The 18,737-nt window shown below is 32.6% G+C and overlaps 1 protein-coding gene across 1 annotated transcript; it reads right to left on the bottom strand.

Moving 5' to 3' along the window:
* Positions 1-5,465: 5,465 nt before the first annotated feature.
* On the bottom strand, positions 5,466-18,647 carry LOC139481131 (uncharacterized). The gene is made up of 10 exons (XM_071264241.1): positions 18,536-18,647; positions 17,830-17,977; positions 16,870-17,073; positions 15,943-16,146; positions 14,736-15,518; positions 13,822-14,034; positions 11,381-11,476; positions 9,778-10,103; positions 8,999-9,197; positions 5,466-7,309 (listed from the first exon to the last, which is right to left on the bottom strand). Exons 2-10 carry the CDS (start codon positions 17,912-17,914, stop codon positions 7,029-7,031), a joined length of 2,391 nt encoding a protein of 796 aa, XP_071120342.1. The 5' UTR covers positions 17,915-17,977; positions 18,536-18,647; the 3' UTR covers positions 5,466-7,028.
* Positions 18,648-18,737: the final 90 nt, after the last annotated feature.

Consider the following 18,737-nt stretch of genomic DNA (forward strand, 5'->3'; position numbering starts at 1 on the left):
TGTGTCAAAGCGACAACAACCCGACCATAGAGCAGACAACAGCCGAAGGCCACCAATGGGTCTTCAATGTAGCCCAGTAACAGAGAAGCAAAATCTCAAAATCTATCATTTTCAATTTTTCGATTATTTTTAGCAAATATAAATTTTTAGCCTAAATCATAGGGATACTGAACAAATAGAAGTCTTGAATGACACAATAAAGTAAACAGACTTTATCTTGAATCCATTCAAAACATTAAAACTTGTATCTGAAAAGTGCCAATTTTGCATTTTTTTTAAACTGCTGAAAAATGCACTTTTGAGCAAATTTCAAAGTTTTTTTGTTTTTTTCTTCCAAGATCACATTTCATTGCAATGCCTCCAAAATAATCTTCATATATCACTATTTTACCAAGAAAAAAAAATGATTAATATGTGTTTTTTGTTGTTAAAGAAAAATAATGTCCAAAATTTTCTGAAATTTGGAAAAACTTGAAATTGCAAATTGCAGATTTAAAAAAAGTCTGCTGTTATATTCATCAATCAAAGTTTTTCTTATTTAACTTTTAACTTCTTTAACAGTTGTTATGGAAACACATTACAAAGAACTTCCCAGTTGGCTTCAGACCAAAACTAATTCCCTTTGTTCGTGGTCTCGGAAGTCCTAGGAATATAGTCCCCAATTATTATATGGGGTATTTCTTCCGAATTATTATGTCTACTGTTTTCTTTGGAATGTTTACTATTTAATTAAGTGGTCCTATCAGTGAAATAAGTAAAACATATTGAAAACCAGATGTTCTGCAGGGCGCAGCTTTATACGATCGCAGAGGTCCAACCCTCAGAACAGTTGGGGCAAGTATGGACACTACATTCAAGCTTGATATAGCTCTGAATTTGGATTGTGATTAAATAGTTGACACAGCATAGGTTTCTAACACAGAATGAATGTGGTCAAATAAACTTAAACAATTCTTTTTTTGCTTTTGAGCAATATCGCCTCAAAACAAATATTTGAAGAAATTTTCTTTTTAATTTCTGAAATCTGAAATGAGAAAAATTGAAATCCCCCCATTATTTTTTTTCACCTACCCCTTTCTCTTATTTAAAAAATAGTCTCAATTCAAATTTCTAATGGAGTTTAAAATATAAAATGACATACAGTCATGGTTAAAATTAATATTAATTAATTGTGACTTCTAAAAATAAATTTACAGCTAATGATCTAAAGACAATAATAATTTCTTAATAATTATATGTATTTAAATCACAGTATTTGACGTTTCTAGAAACAGTTTAAAAAATTTCATACTAGAACTAGCAAAAAAAATAGCAAAGAGTACCAACATAAAGAAACAAAGCTAAAGTAATTGTCCATTAACCAGGAAACCCTTGTTTTCCCCATTTTTTGCCCCTAATTCATAAACAGATTGAGTCTAACTCCACAACTCCAATCCTAACCATCCTTTTATGGTGTGGAAACTTGTGATACAATTTCAGGCAATTCTATACACTGTTCCACAAGTGATTGTCTGTACACTAGAAAAATGCTTATTTGGGCCCCTTTTAATCCCCTTATTCCTAAACCATAGGGACCATGATACACAAAATCAATCCAAACCTTCCTTTTTGTGGTTTCAAACTTTGTGATTAAATTTCAAATATTTATATTTATACTTGAGTTAATGGCAAATTTCCAATTATGCTATACTTAAGTTATTGGCAGATTTCCAATAGAGTTTATTAATACTGAAGTTATATATATTGGCAATTTCAAATACACATATTTAAAAGCAGAATAAAGTAGTTAAAATATTACTTTTGGATTACCTCCCTTACACTGCTTTCAAATTGTCTTAACTGTCCTTTAACCAGAAAAAAACCTTGTTTTTCCCCTTTTTTACCCCTTATTCAGAAATGGTTTCAGGCATAACCCCCCAAAGTCAATCCTTACCATCCCTTTGTAGTATGGAATATTGTGGTATAACTTCAGAAAGATTCATACACTTTTACACAAGTTACTCAGTCTTGAAACTACAAAAATGCTTGTTTTTGGCCCTGTTTTGGCCCTTTATTCCTTGACTGTTTGCCCCAAAACCCTTAAAATAAATCCCAACCTTCTACTTATAATATTAAACATTGTGGTACAATTTCAGAGCAATTGAAATACTTTTATACAACTTATTGTCCTGAAATTAGATAAATGCTTGTTTTGGGCTCCTTTGGGCCCCTAATTCCTAAATCTTAGGGACCATAACCCCCAAAATAAATCCCAAGCTTCCTTTTATGGTTATAAACATTGTGGTAAAAAAAAATTAATTTTTATTAACTTATACTAAAGTTATTATAAGGAAACCATCCGTCTGCAGACGACGCTAAAGACGGAGATGACGACGTGATTCCAGTATGTAAAAAATATTGTTGAAAGTGAAGGTAGTGATTTGGTCAAAATGAAAGTCAGGTTAAATTCACCACAGAAAATCCTTTATCAAGTGGCAAATTCTTAATTCCATTTTAAACTGGAGTAAATCATGAAAAAACGTCGATGACGTCATAGTCACATGACAAAATTATGTCTATGAGCAGATAAACAAAACAACCTAAGCCAATCAGAAGACGTGTTACATCCCAATCTTAATTATTTAGGGACAACCTCCAAAATGATATTCCACTTGATACAATACAATTTTTTAAATCTAATTTTTATCCCAGAACTTTAATAAGAAGTTGACTGATAAATTTGCCTATTATGACTCATTTGTAGATCTTAATTTGCTAATCACTTTTGCTATTCAAAATGTCTATCTATCTTTTGTAGTATTCAAGATATAATATGCAAAATCGCTAAAAAATGGTAAAAAGGTCACTAAAAAGAAATAGGAATAAGGAGTCAACTGATAATTTAGGCTATACAAATTAGGTCTTAATTTCCTGATATTTTTTGTTATTTAAAGTGTCTTTCAAGATACATTTGGTCATTATGCAAAAACCTGAACTACTAAGGAATGAGCTGTCAAATTGACAGTATACTGGTTTTTCTGTACACATTCGTAGCCTATTTAGTTCCTTAGGGTATAATGTTTTTTCCTGTACAGAATTTCATGAACCTTTGTAAATACCAAGGACACACATTATAGATGTGCATATCCACAGAAAGTTATGAATCAACTTTTTTTTCTAGGAGTCATATATCCCTTTGAATTTCGATTTTTGACCTAAATATTCTACTTCAACAGTTTGTAATTGCAACTTCTCTGGAACCACAAAACAGAATTCTGCTGAAATTTTGCACATAATGAGGACATTCTATGTCGATGTCCATATTGATTGGAATTTATAATTTTTTCTCTATGGGTAAGTACCTTTGAACATAGAATTTTGGCCTAAATATACCGCAACAGTTTGACATTGAAGTTTGTATCAGTTGACATTTATAGGACTCAGCCTCAGTTTTGAGTCTTTGAACTTCGGAATCTGGTGAGATTTTGTTTGCCCATTCACAATGTGGGGCAGCCGCATGAAGTATGTATGTGAACATGCTCACACAGGTTCTAAAATTTAAAACAACAAAAAGACACAATGCCTGAAAGGCAAAAATGAAAATCTTCAACTTCAAACTTGACACATGTTTCGTCATCAGTAAGAGCATTGATTGGATGGTAAATAAGTAATTGCACCAAAACAGCACAAAAATGACATTTTCCAATAGGACAAGGACAATATCTCCTGAATACTGAATCAGAAAACAGTCAATATTGAACTTGACCTATCAAGAACCATAATATAACTCACTGACTGCAAAGGTCAAAATCATCAATATCTCACTTGAGTTCCACTTTTTTTTATAAGTAACAACATTTTAAAATTTAAAAACCATTGGTAGAGTTGTTAGTTTGAACATTTATTTATTGATAGTGGATTAGGAAACAAGTTATTGCAACTTACATCAATCCCTTTTAGACTTTATGGAAAAAATAACATGTAGTGCCATTTTCCAATAGTTCATAGACCATAACTCCTGATTGATATAAGTGAAATTCGTAAAATTTATAACTATTTTTTCCTTCTAAAACCAAGTTAAAAATTGGTAAAAGTTAGTCATTAAATTGCAAAAACTCCAATATGAAATCATTTGAAGAGTTGGCCTTGGTGATCATTTTTGCCTTATGAAGTTTTTATTAACCTATTATACTTTTCTAAATATTCAGAAAAAACGCCCCAAAAAATGGTAGAAATAATTATTAAAGGGTAATAACTCCAATAAGGAGTTGTTGGACGATTTGAGTCATGTTGAATTATTTTTCCTCTCAAATTTTCTATCTTATCCATTACAGTTAACACTAAAATGTGGACACAATTTATAAATAAACTGGATACCTAATAATTGTGGTCAAATAAGTTAAAATTTTATTTTAGATTTAGAGGAGAAAATTTTGAAATTAAAGGACAACTACAGATGCCAAGTGATGAGAGAAGCTCCATTGGCGCTTTGGACAAGACAGGCAAAAAAGATTTTTACTAAGTTTATTGTATGGTACACTACACCTACCACCAGCATCTGATACCTCAAAAAGTTTAGCATACAAATGATAACTATCAAACACATGTTCAAAATAGCACTACTTGAAACTGTCAGAAAAAGTTGTTGGAATAATCCACTTTTTTGCGTGTAAAACTACAACTTTGTATATTTATACTATTAAATGATCAACATAGGAGCAATTGTGATGACCCTGAGACATTTGACTTGGAATGTAAGTGATTGGTTGAAGAAGGACATACAGCATTCCAATCCATCCAATTATTGACAGTCATCACAGTTCCAATCATTTCCAACTTAATGCTTAACAGAACAAAAATCAATAAAATAAGAATTTGTCCATAGTACACAGATGTCCCATGTGCACTTTGTTCAGTAGACCCTTAAATTGGGATAAAAACTCTAGTTTGGCATTAAAATTAGAAAGATCATAGCATAAGGAACATTTGTACCAAGTTTCAAGTTGATTGGACTTCAACGTCATCAAAAACTACCTTATCATAAATCAAAAACTTTAACCTGGAGCGGAACAGAAGGGCTAACGAACAGACAGAGCAAAGAAGGGACAAACAGATGCACAGACAGAAAAAAATAATGCCTGGAAGCCAGGCATAAAAAACATCATTTAATTTAAACAATGTTAATGGGGCATGGATGTTTATTTCCTAAGCCAAACAGACGTTGTTGTGTAGGTATACTTTCTGCACAATCAGTTGATTGCCCCTCAACAAGAGTACAAATGGTTTTGAGCCTTCAGAAAGACTAGCATATTCCCACACATGTTTTTTATTCAACATCGACAAATACTTCAGATATGATCTGAACTAGCAGAGGCTTTTGGGAGCTGTATTTTGCTACCAAAAAATTCATAATTTTACTGCTGAAGTGAAAAATATTTAATGTTAACTTCCAAGGAATGGACAATAAAAAATATGAAACCATAAAAACAATGAAATAACAAGTTTTATTGACATAAAAAAACATATCAAAAATTATCACAGATCTAACATTGTTCAGATAAATAAATATTTGTATAAAGAGAGTTCACATGTCCATTATTTGTATAGAACATTAACATTTTAAAAGGTAGAAAGCTAATCATAATATTATATCTATTCCAAAAAAATCCTTTAAGAGTTTTGTTGATAAAGATCATCAAGGTCATAGTCATTTGCCTGTATTATTAGTTACATAGTGTGTTAGTAACCTAATACGATATATACCGGGTCAGTCAATTCCATATAGGGCAATCATACCACATTTATTTATTTTTATATTAAAGTTTTCAAGTGTTCAATTTTAAGAATCAACTTTCATTGGTCTGCACAAAAAACTATTGTGAACAATAACAATTTAATATCAACAACATTGATATAATAATATTAAACAGAACTTTCAATACATTTTAAATAAAAATAATCAAAAAGTGCCAAAGTTGTAACTCAACTACTAACCGTGTATTGAAATAAGCCCCACCTCCCTAGTAGCCTAATATGGAATATATACAGTCTCCTGCATACAGGATGCTTTTAACCAATCATATTCTTGGAAATGTATAGGAGGTAAGATAAAGAAAGATACTTGACAAAATCTACCATGGTACTTTTCTTTAGGTTTGAATTAAATGTTCTTAAATCAATTTCTATATATTTCCAAGAATCCATAGGTAGTTATAAGTCCTTTGGGTAACATTTCCCACTGAAATAGCAAATCAAAGCTAAGTATCCTAAAAGTTAGAACTTTCCTTTCTACTTTAATTGACATTTTGAGTGTTCATAAATAATAATTTTATTTACTTTTGTATACAAAAACATATTTGAACAAGAATAATGTTTTACATTAAAACACAATTTACCAGTCATTACAAATTCAACAAAACTTTTTTTGGCTTACAAAGGAGTAGGTCCGGTAAGGACCGATTTTGGCATCAAATTTCAGTTTCATCTGACGAAAGATTTTGACCACTTTTTAAACACTTAAGTGTCTATTTCATATGATGCAATTAATTTATGTGAAAGATTATAACTTATATAGTCATTAAAAACGATCCGATTCTGGCTCAAATATGAGAAATTTACCAAATATGTGAAAAATGTCACTTTTCAGATGGTTTTTGTCAAAAACGAAAGTTCATCCTCAATCTTTATATATGTTATGTATTATCATTAAATACAACTTCCATTTCAATATTTTGGATGAACACGAATGCGGCCACTTTCGTTTTACACGGAAACCGTCTAAAATTTAACTAAAATGCTGGAATTGTGAAGATTTCAGTAATTTAGCATGAATTAATGGTGGTAGTTCTCAATATATGTGCATTGTATTGGCAAAAAGAGCCCATATGTATGTAGCAGAACTTTTCTACTATCCAATAAATGACCAAAAGTTTACATTTTAACAATTTTGTAAAACTGCTATATTTTGGGGCCAAAAAGGGGTCTTACTGGACCTACTCCTTTATGTAATTGAGGACATTATATATATTGCAAGGAGTATAGTCAAACATTTAGGGTAGTATAACTGTCCCTTTAACAAAGTTATAAAATCCTCCTGTAGAGACTGCTCCTATGGTGATATGGACCTTTAATCCACTTGATGCCTGAACAGATCCTGGGAGTCCAAAGGTCACACTGGTCTGATTTGTATACTGCCACTGAAGAATGTTAACACCACTGTCATAAGTGCCAGCTGACACCTCATAGTATAATTGGTGGTCAGACAAAAAAATGCCTTCCCATGATGCCATGAATTTATTTTCTGTCCATAATACGCTCACAGTTTTTGTTGCTGAAAATAAAAATATGTTCTATTATTGCAGGTTAATTCATGTTTATTAAATTGTAATCAAAAGTATCGAAAGTGTTGAAAAGATACAACCCTTTTTTTACTTACTCATTTGTTAATATCAAAATGGTATATAATAATGACAAGAGTGGACATTTCTGAAATGTCACTCCATTTTTATAGAATATGATTGAATTTTCTGTGGAAAATATTTAGGATAAGAATTAAACAAACCCTGTCAGATGGAAATATACAGACATGGATTATTCAGCTCTTTTTATAAAATATGCAGCTTTATACAAACTTACAGGGTTGCTGACAAAAAAAAATGAATAAAATAAAAAAAACTTTTAAAATTCTTCTGGCTGATTGTTTCTCTTTATTGTTGAAGAAAACTGAATAATAATATAAGGAAGTATTTAACACCCAGACAACGCGAGTACATTGAAAAAACAAAAAGGCAAATGAAAACTTTCTGGTAAATTATCTCCCTTTTATGCTGAACTTGGAATTGGATACAGAAAAATATCCTGATAACGTTAGACTTTTTAAAAGTAAAAGGCAAATATTTTTTTTTGTTTCGTAATCTCCCTTTATTGTTAAAATAGTTGAATATAAAAAATAAAGTTTTTAACACCCTGATAATGAAATTAGTAATGAAATAAACAAAAAAGAAAAAACAATCTTTCTGTTTAATTATTTCCCTAAATGGTTGAACACAATTGAATATAAATAAGAAAGAATTTTACAAACTGATAGTGTGAGAACAATAAAAAATTATAGGGAAGAAATTGTTATAAACAAATATCAAAATTTAGATAACATAGAAAGATTGATTGTTTTTTATTATTGGAGGATCAGCTGAACTATTAGGAGAGAAAAGAGACCTTTGTCAGGAAAACTTGCCATCCAAGTCACTTAAAAGTGGAGTCTTATACCGTGTTCACACTATAACATCTGCACTGGGGGCGAACTCGGGTTAACTAACTCGAATTAATTCCCCCAGTTCAAACTTGATAAAAATTAACCCGGTTTAGGATTTTCCCTCTCAACAAAAATTAAAATGTAGGGCGCCAAAATTGTAACCCGCATCTGCATGTCAACTGTACATAATTTTTTACCCATCACAGATGCATTATTTTAAAGTCTGAAATAGTTTACCCACATGGTCGTTTTTGAGGAGTTCAATCGCAATCACCCCCCCCCCCCCCCCCCCCCCCCCCCCCCTTTTTTTCTTCTTCAAATAACGTCACTTTATCCAAATGGCACCCATTTTTCGCCCAAAAAAGCGATATAGGTTTCATCGTTTGTCATTGTCTGTCAAAATATGACGCAAATGTCATATATGTCACTATAGCAACAACCTCACATTAACTTCACTTTGCGTTCACACTTAAAAGTGAGGTAGTTAATCCGGGTTCGCCCCACATTAACTCCACCTCAAATGAGGGGTAATTTTAATCTGGGTTCGTCCCGGGATAAGGCATTCACACTACCTTAATTTAACCCAAATTAACTAATTCGGGTCGAACCCGGTTTAAAAAGGCATAGTGTGAATGGGGTATAACTCACTTGCTAAGTAGAGGTTCAAACTCACAACCTCAGTTTTGACAGGCTAGTAATTATTGTAGATGAACAACTTAGACCACTCTGCTACTGATGCCTCTATGTATTTGTAAATATTAAACTTACCATCAACCTGTGGTGTGTCCAGATAGACCAATAAATCTTTTCTAACTTTATCACTTCTGAGGAAGACTTTATTAACTGCCTGAATGGAAAGTTTCTGTTGAATATCACTGGCTATAGACATCTGTGAGAAGTGTGTATACATCAAATCTTGTTCTGTAGGGAAAAACATTAGTTCTAAACTGTCACCACCAATATCTACCTGCAAGTATAGAAAAAAATATCATGAATAGAGATACATTAAAGTTGTTTTTGGTTATAATGTATTTCTCCTGTAGAAATTCACCCTTATTTTGGATCCACTGCCTTTCACATAAGACTGAAAAACAGGAGGTTGACTAACTGGTAAAAGGTGTCTGTAAAGATGTGCATTTTTTTTTTCAATTATTGGTACTTCTTGTGGCTGTATAAAAGAAAGAAGAATAGATGCAACATACACTGTGATCAATGCACTCTACAAGCATGTGATTCATTTTACCATGATGAAAGTAAGCTTGCTTTACCCTATTCATACTAATTTACTCATGAATATTATGACAGTATGATTAACATGACATTAAAACCTAACACCTAGAACATCTTGTCAATTAAGCAGCCTTCTTTTAACTTTAGGGGTCCAAACCAAGTAGAGATTTCCTTAACTAAGCCCAACATTTAACATAACCATTATCCCTTTTTAGTCCTAACCCTTACCTAGAACAAATACTCCTCTAATACAAACAATAAATGAATTAGAACACTAACATACAGGCCAAAGATGGCCAATTAAACTTTGTACTTACTACATATGCATCTATACCAACATTATCAGTAAAACCAGACCATTTCAGTCTGATGTTATCTGTAACTCCCTGGAATCCTGTCTGAGGATTATACTGTGTAGATGATATACCAACAACCTCTACCTCAGCATGGTCAGTGGAAGGACGTTTCTCTGTGATCCTCACTCCATCAGTAGATTTAACAGAAGACAAACCAGCATTGTTTTCACAGCTCAGTGTAGAATAGACAGTATAACCCTCCAATACACTGTAGTCAAATTCCCTAAATCCTGTGTTACCTGATACTGTGGTGTAGATTTGTAAGTCTGTCCTTTCTGGGAGATAGCCTGTATAAAAATGATTTAATATATTAGAATAAAACAAAAATTACAGTTCAACTAATATTTCATCTTCCCATTACACAATGTTATAGTTAATTCAGATTTGACAAGAATATTGACAAGTATGAACAGCAAGATAGATAGATGGACAGACAGACATAGTGTCCAGGTGCGGATCCAGAGGGGGGGTTCCGGGGGTTGGAACCCCCCTTTTTTTTGGACGATCAATGTATTTGAATGGGAACATGTGATTGGAACCCCCCCCCCCCCCCCCCTTTGTCCTGGGTTAGGAACCCCCCTTTTTAAAATGGCTGGATCCGCCCCTGGTGTCCATTATAACTTGAACAAATTAATATTCAACATTTCAGTCAGACTTACACGAAGCAAGTGTTCAATAATTCATCAACTCATTGGCCTGGGCAAGATGTTATCATAAAATATATGCTGATCCTTGCAGGCAGAAGTCCATTACTGGAAATTGACCTCTGATGAGGATCATAATGATTAAAGACAAGATTTCTGTAAAATTCTATTTAATTTGCTGAATTATGTAGATAATTTCTGACACTGCAACAAAGTTTAGTCATGAAATTCAGTGCTGAACTGATTAAAACTACTGTATGACTGTCATATAAAGAGTAAATATCTACAGTCTTTTGATGGAAAATCATCTTAATCATCCAACATGTCCAACAATAACAGAAATAACAAAGAAACACAATCTTAAGTTATGACAAGTCAGACTCATAAGAACTTGACCTGCATATCTGTTAAAAATTACATTTGAACATTTTATACTTTTATCACAATCAGTTATGTTTGCTTATTTGTAGAACTTATTTTATCGCTATTTTACAAAATTTTCCTTTGATCCTGCTGGCTGATCATTTTTTTTCTCAGCGGAGTCGAATGATATGAAAATTAACGCTAGAAACTATTATAAAGGATGCACGTGCCTGTTGTCATGAAATTAACAATGTCATCATTGTTAAAATAGCAATAAACAGATTATTATTAGTCATCTCAACTTGATTGCTTTTCTCGCTTCAGCCGTACCGACTCAAGCGAGAAAATCAATCTCGTTGAGATGACCAACGATAATCTATAATTATAGTACCATTTGTGTAGGGTATCCTCATGGATTCATTATATGGTTTCAGTCTTATTATCATTGTTGCTGTTTACAGTTCTTCTTTTTCTAATATAGATTTCAAGATATTAGTCAAAAACAAGAAAATAAGCAACTATTTACACATTGTTCAAGTGATAAAACAGATATTTACCTATTGCCCATTTACATTCTTTGATACCAGATTGTAAATCTTCCACTTCCCACTTAGCAGACACTTCATTTAAGATCCACGAATCTTCATCTATACCTACAAACCAACAAATGCTTATATCAAACTATCATAACTGAAAACAAATGTTTATCTTTATTCAGTAATTTTAACATTTATCTATGCAAAAAGTTAGATAAACAGTCAAATAATTGAATGTTACATCCTAATATGATTATCTACTTTTGCTATGTAAGTATTCATATTTAACATAGGGTGCATGCTCATTACTTTGCATTTGAACTTCCATTTTTCAGTTTTATTTTGAATGATGCTGGAGGGAAAGATGAGGTAAGAAATTCAATAAAATCTTTTTAAATGTAGGTCTACATGTATTTTTACAATTATTTTTATTGTTTTCTGAAAGTTTACACTGTATCAAATTCATTATATGGCCCTTTCTAAATTGCAATAGTGTTATTAATTGTCCTATCAGAATCAAAATAATTCACTAGACATGGTCTACAAAAGTCAAACAAGACATACAGCCCATTCATGTCTACCCTTATAGACTAACATCTGGTCTAGTTTTATCAAGTCATCCTCTACTGACATCCATAGCGAATTTTAAATATTATTTTTTTTGAAAAATAAACCAAACACATTTGCCAAGGAATCATATATACACTATCTTTAGAAAATCAAGTGTGTGAGGGCTTTGAACATTTTATTGAAAGAAAAGATGTAGAAATAACTCATAATAAAATAAAATTGAGAATGGAAATGGGGAATGTGTCAAAGAGACAACAACCTGCCCAAATAAAAAACAACAGCAGAGGGTCACCAACAGGTCTTCAATGTAGCGAGAAATTCCAGCACCCGGAGGCGTCCTTCAGCTGGCCCCTAAACAAATATATACTAGTCCAGTGATAATGAACGCCATACTAATTTCCAAATTGTACACAAGAAACTAAAATTAAAATAACACAAGACTAACAAAGGCCAGAGGCTCCTGACTTGGGACAGGCGCAAAATGCGGCGGGGTTAAACATGTTTGTGAGATCTCAACCCTCCCCCTATACCTCTAACCAATGTAGTAAAGTAAACGCATAACAATACACACATTAAAATTCAGTTCAAGAGAAATCCGAGTCTGATGTCAGAAGATGTAACCAAAGAAAATAAACAAAATGACAATAATACATAAATAACAACAGACTACTAGCAGTTAACTGACATGCCAGCTCCAGACTTCAACTAAACTGACTGAAAGATTATGATTTCATCATATGAACATCAGGCACAATCCTTCCCGTTAGGGGTTTAGTATCATACCATCATAACATATATGAGAAGAACATAACCCGTGTCATGCCAACAACTGTTTTTAGAATAAATGTGTTTAGTTCCGATGCAAAGACCTTATCAGTGACTCAATATTAACGCCAAAATATGCAATCTTTAATGACTTGACAACAGTATCGTAATTATATCCCTTCTTAATAAGTCTATTCAAAGGTTTTGTAAGTTTCTGAGGTGAATACTGACACCTTTGTGCTTTATAAAGAATATTACCATAAAAAATTGGATGTGAAATACCTGAACGTATTAGAAGTCTGCATGTTGAGCTATATTTACGAATGATGTCTTTATACTGATGATAAAATTTAGTAAATGTTTTGACTAGTTTGTGATATCGAAAACCCTGGTGTAATAATTTTTCAGTAATACATAAATTTCTCTCGTTAAAATCTAAAACATTGTTACATACACGAGCGAATCATACAAGTTGAGATATATAAACACCGTAAGATGGTGACAAGGGAACGTCACCATCTAAAAACGGATAATTAACGATAGGAAATGAAAAATCATCCCTTTTATCATAAATTTTGGTATTCAGCTGCTTTCCATTAGTGATATAGATATCAAGATCGAGAAAAGGGCAGTGGTCATTGTTAGTATTAGCTTTATTTAAAGTAAGTTCAACAGGATAAATTTCATTAATATACATACTGAAGTCGTCATTATTGAGAGCCAAAATATCATCCAAATATCTAAAAGTATTATTAAATTTGTTTATCAGATGTTGTTTCGATGGGTCTTTGCTTATTTTTGTCATAAATTGTAACTCATAACAATACAAAAACAGGTCCGCAATAAGTGGTGCACAGTTAGTCCCCATTGGAATTCCGATAATCTGACGATATACGGAATCCCCAAAGCGAACAAAAATGTTATCTGGTAAAAATTCAAGGGCATATATAGTATCAAAGCATGTCCAATTAACATAGTTTTTTTGTTTATTGCTACTTAAAAATGACCTAAAAGAGTTTGAACATATATATTCACATTCTGATTTTTTGAATGCCCATTTAATTAGGTGTGTGAATTTTTTCTTAATGAGAATGTGAGGCAATGTGGTATACAGGGTAGAAACTTACTTAATCCATCATTGATAAAATTGATATCAGGAGGTGTTAAATCTACTAGTATTGGATCTGAATATGCCACACCCCTCAGTCCGGCAGTGTTTGTGGCAATAACAGTGATATATATGTAGACATTGTGTACCAGTGTTATGTTATTGTTGTAACCAAAGTTCATCACTCCTACACTCCTGAACGGTTGGATCTGGGTACCTCCTTCTGCATAACCTATTGAACAAAATTTGTATTATATCATTAAAGTGTGTCAAATGATGACCATGAAAATATATGCATTGTAGCTGAAAGATTTATACATATAGATGAGAAAAAAATTCATTAATTTGGCATAAATTGGTTGAACTCAATAAATGTATTTACACTTTTGGTTTTTAGCTTAGTTTCATCTGCGAATGACCTTAGATGATTAGTTAGATCTGCTCCAAATAACCTTCTGACGTCAAACAACAATCACTTTTTAATTGTGACATCATTTTTTTTGTATTGTGATGTCAAAGTTTACAGGAATCTGTGTGATTTTATGTAACGGTGGACAAGTATATCTATTACACAATTTAGTAGGATGAAGATTTTTCAAACTAGGTGCAAAAAGATGCTTACTTAGAATATCACACTTCAAATAATATGAAGACATCTACATGATTTGTTTAATGTGATTACCAAGTTATTAAATGATGAAATGAAGCTTCATCAACTGGATTCTTAAGACAGACTGGTGCTTACAAATGGATAAAAATAAATGTTATTTGTTGGGAAAATAAACCATTCTTATACTATAACAGATTATGAAGTAATCTCTGTGTTCTAAAGATACTAAAAAAGTCACCATAGTGCCCTTGATTGCAGATGAAATATCCTTTTGGATTCATCATGAAGTTTAGCTTGAAAATTTCTGAGTATCATATACATACCAATAGCCCAGCTATAATCTATAATTGGAGATTCTGGGTCTGCAAAGCTCCAAGATCCATGAATTGACCCCCATTCATGTATATAAACAACATGGCCTAAAATATGTCCACCAGAGATGTCATTACTGTCTAATGTCACTTCCTGTACAGAGAGGTCATCTATTAATAATCCTGTTGTCTGATCAGCACTTCCAATAGTTAAATTTACATTATCCTCATTAGCTTTGATATAGTAAGTGTGTTTGTGCCAAGACACTTCTTCTCTAGTGCTATCCCCATGGTTATCTCTTCTATACGCCTTTGTATATATTAAGAATATTTCACTGTGGTCTCCAAGCTGTATGAAACCTTGTTTATTGGCTGCTACAGAGTCCCAAATAGGTAAATGACTTGAAAAGAAAGAGACCTTATAAAGAGTTCCAGCAATTATATTTTGTAATCTCTGATGAGCACTTCCTCTAATAAACAAGAATGAGCGTCCATCTTTGGCCAAATTAACATCTGAAGACACGACTGCCAAGCATGCCAATGTTTCTGGTGACCACGAAGATGGATAGTAAATATAACTTAACATGCAAATATCAGTGGAATTTACATCTTCCCACATCAGTTCACTTCCAGTTGTGTTTTCAAACGATGGATTACTGACAAGATTTGCATCTGCATGTAGAAATTTTTCAGAAACAGGTTTAGTTGTGTCTATGACAACTCCATCAGATATAGCTGTGTCCGATCTTAAACCAACATTGTCAATGGCATAAACCTTACTGTAGATTTTACTCCCTGTAAATATTAAATAGTCATATGAAAAAAATTGTAAGAGGGTGTAGTATGGAAAGTTTGAAATCACTTCAATATTAGTTTTGTTAGTTGTGGCCAGGATATGAGTTACAAAGTTCATGTAACAATTCTCAGTGATTTAGACATTAGTATGTTTTTGAATGTGTAACTTAGTTTTAGTTTTTTTAGCAAATTCATGCTTCAATCTTCATGAATAGAGAAATTTACTAAAAGATTTCTTTTTAGTGGCCAAAATGAGTTTTTAATTACATATCTTAGCAATTTTTTATAGTTGAATGTTATAATCATTATTCACTTACAATCCCTAACTAAAATAAAATTTATACAATCAATCTACTATTTCTATGTTTCATCTACCAGACAAGTCAGTCTGTAATGTGCAAATATGATTCTAAAGTCAATCTACCTTGTGTAATACTAGATGATAAATTCCTTGCTACTGATACATGCAGTCCAACATTTGTCCAGCCTATGACAGAGCATTCTACAGGATTGACCATTGTTCCTACACACCATCTATATTCTTTTACACCAGAATCAGTGTCAATAAACCCATGCCATCTAGCCGATATAAAATCTGATGAGTTCTGGTATTCCAAGTCAGATCTTCCTGAAAATCAATAGAAATATTCAATAAAAGAAATTTTCTTACAAATGAGAGGTTAATCTAGTTATAAAACCAGGTTTAATCCCCCATTTTCTACATACGGAAATGCCAGTCAGGGATATAACAATTGTTTGTTGTTTTTGAGCTTTTGATTTGTTCATTTGATAAGGACTTTCTGGTTTGAATTTTCCTTGGGAGTTCAGTATTTTTTTTTAAAACTTTTTTCATGGTTTGAGAGAAGTCATGTGTAAACTCAAACAATAGACCACTTTGGAGTTCATCTGTCACCGGCAAAAACTCTTCAATTAAGTGCGCCTTTATGACGTTATTTACCAGATAGAGGGAATTGCCTGTATCCCTACGCTATTAACGTTCATCAAGCGTCTTAGTGATCGTCATTGTGCAGGATAAACTAGAAATAATATTTGTTCTGTAGGTACTTAATCACTTGTCCCTAATGACAGTAGTGCTGAGAATTCTATTTGCCAAGTAATTCGTGCAATGTTGCATTATAGTTTTCCAACCACTCACTCAACATTGGAATGGAAGTGATGATGCCCCTTAACGCACGAATGATGTTCGCTAAAACCAGAGTTTTTGACGGAAATGCATCGAACTTGAAAGTTGTCTATTGTTATTGACATCTTAGACACAAAAGTACTTTCATTATTTAAATATGCCAGTTGCTAATACATTAATTTTCCTAAAATTGTCTTTAGTAATTACCTATCCCATCATACACTATACCAGACACTGGAGGACTAACATCCACGATAAATCCATCAGAGGTCACAGTTGTATGAACTCCAGAGTAGGTATAGGCTACAACATTTGTGAAGTACAAAGCACAGGGTACCAGACTTAATCGAGATATATTGTAACCAGTAGCACTTCCTGGTAATTCATCACTGCCGGTCCATATGTCATGACCTAAAACAATATAAATTATATCAGTTTGCAATACAAGCAACATATTTTACTTCCTATCAGACATTTATACAGTTAAGTCAAGAGTCTGTTATAAAGGAGGGTCGTAGGGGTACCTTCATGACGAATAATGGTAAAAATTCTTGCCAAATGACATTAGTTTTTGGAGAATATTTGGTTAAATGTACACTTTTTAGACGAGAAAAACATGGTAAAATTTTAACCAATTTGACGCTAACGGTCATCGAAAATGACTCTTTGACGCCTGATGTTAAAGGGCCTTAGTTACTACCCTTATATAGTGGTTGTTGTTTTTTGCTTAATATCATATTGGTTTTTAGTTCATTGTTTTGTACATAAATCAGGTTGTAAATTTTCTCGTTTGAATTGTTTTACATTTGTCATTTTAAAGCTGACTATTGGCAATCCCACCACATCTTCTTATTTTTCTTTTTGATCAATTCTTTTACACTACAAAAAGAAGCTTTTAATTACTCTTAACTCCTTCATTAAGAGTATGAACCTTACCTCCATAGCATGTACCTTTATATGTCACAAACTGTATAGTTTATATGGCAATAAAACTTTGAATTGAATTGAATTGATAAACTTCCACTCACTCAAAGGTGAGTATAATACATACCTCCTGAGTGGTTACTCAGATAAACATCTATTCATTTATAAGTTAGTATTATAACCCCTTCCAGGCTATTTACTCAAATAAAATCCCTCTCCTTCATAGGAGAGTATATTACTAACCTCCAGGATATGTACTCAGATAAATTTTGTACTTTTGAACCAAATTTTCTGCCTCTAAGAATTTTCCACTCCAATCAATAACCATGGGTCTGCCTGTTTGAATGAAATCTTGATCTTTTACATTGGTACCTAGGGTCTTTTCTGTAACCTTAAATGTATATGTATGTATGATAAACTGGTTTTTACAAACTTTTACCAGTATTTCCGCCATGAATATGAAAGTTTTTAAAATAGTCTTTTCATAGTTTGACAAGTTTAAAACGTTTCAACAAGTACTTATATATCACTGCTATCGCAAGCCAAGTAGTCAGGACTTCTGTGTTGACATGAATTATCATTGATATGGTCATAATTTTAAATCACTGGTGAGTTTTTAATAGACAAAACACATATTGTCTAGCATACCAAATTACTATGATGAGATTATTTAACTTATTTGTTCAGTGGTTGAGATAGTCTTGACTAATTAAAAAGTGAAAATCATCTGGGTTTTTATGTAGAAGAGACTACCAGCCATAACTTGCAAAACACTTTTTGGTATGGCACTGCTCTATATATAGGTTTGTATTGTTCCTACTTACAACTTTACCACGAACAGATGCTACTGGTGGAGTCTGAGAGAATACAGTAATACCATCTGACTTGAAGACAGCATAAGAGTCCACTGTGTACCAAACCCTCACATAGAAACTGTATGATTACTTACCACTTTACCACGAACAGATGCTACTGGTGGAGTCTGAGAGAATACAGTAATACCATCTGACTTGAAGACAGCATAAGAGTCTACTGTGTACCAAACCCTCACATAGAAACTGTATGATTACTTACCACTTTACCACGAACAGATGCTACTGGTGGAGTCTGAGAGAATACAGTAATACCATCTGACTTGAAGACAGCATAAG

This window comes from Mytilus edulis, chromosome 7, assembly GCF_963676685.1.
Source record: "Mytilus edulis chromosome 7, xbMytEdul2.2, whole genome shotgun sequence".
NCBI classification, from domain to species: domain Eukaryota; kingdom Metazoa; phylum Mollusca; class Bivalvia; order Mytilida; family Mytilidae; genus Mytilus; species Mytilus edulis.

Bases quoted from the DNA above. Each gene is read 5' to 3' on its own strand.
- LOC139481131 (XM_071264241.1), bottom strand. From the start codon at position 17,914: ATGGTTATTGATTGGAGTGGAAAATTCTTAGAGGCAGAAAATTTGGTT. The intron at 9,198-9,777 runs GTAAGTACAAAG...CTATACTTGCAG, and splicing joins TTGGTATAGATGCATATGTA to GTAGATATTGGTGGTGACAG. The intron at 7,310-8,998 runs GTAAGTTTAATA...TTTTATTTTCAG, and splicing joins GGACACACCACAGGTTGATG to CAACAAAAACTGTGAGCGTA.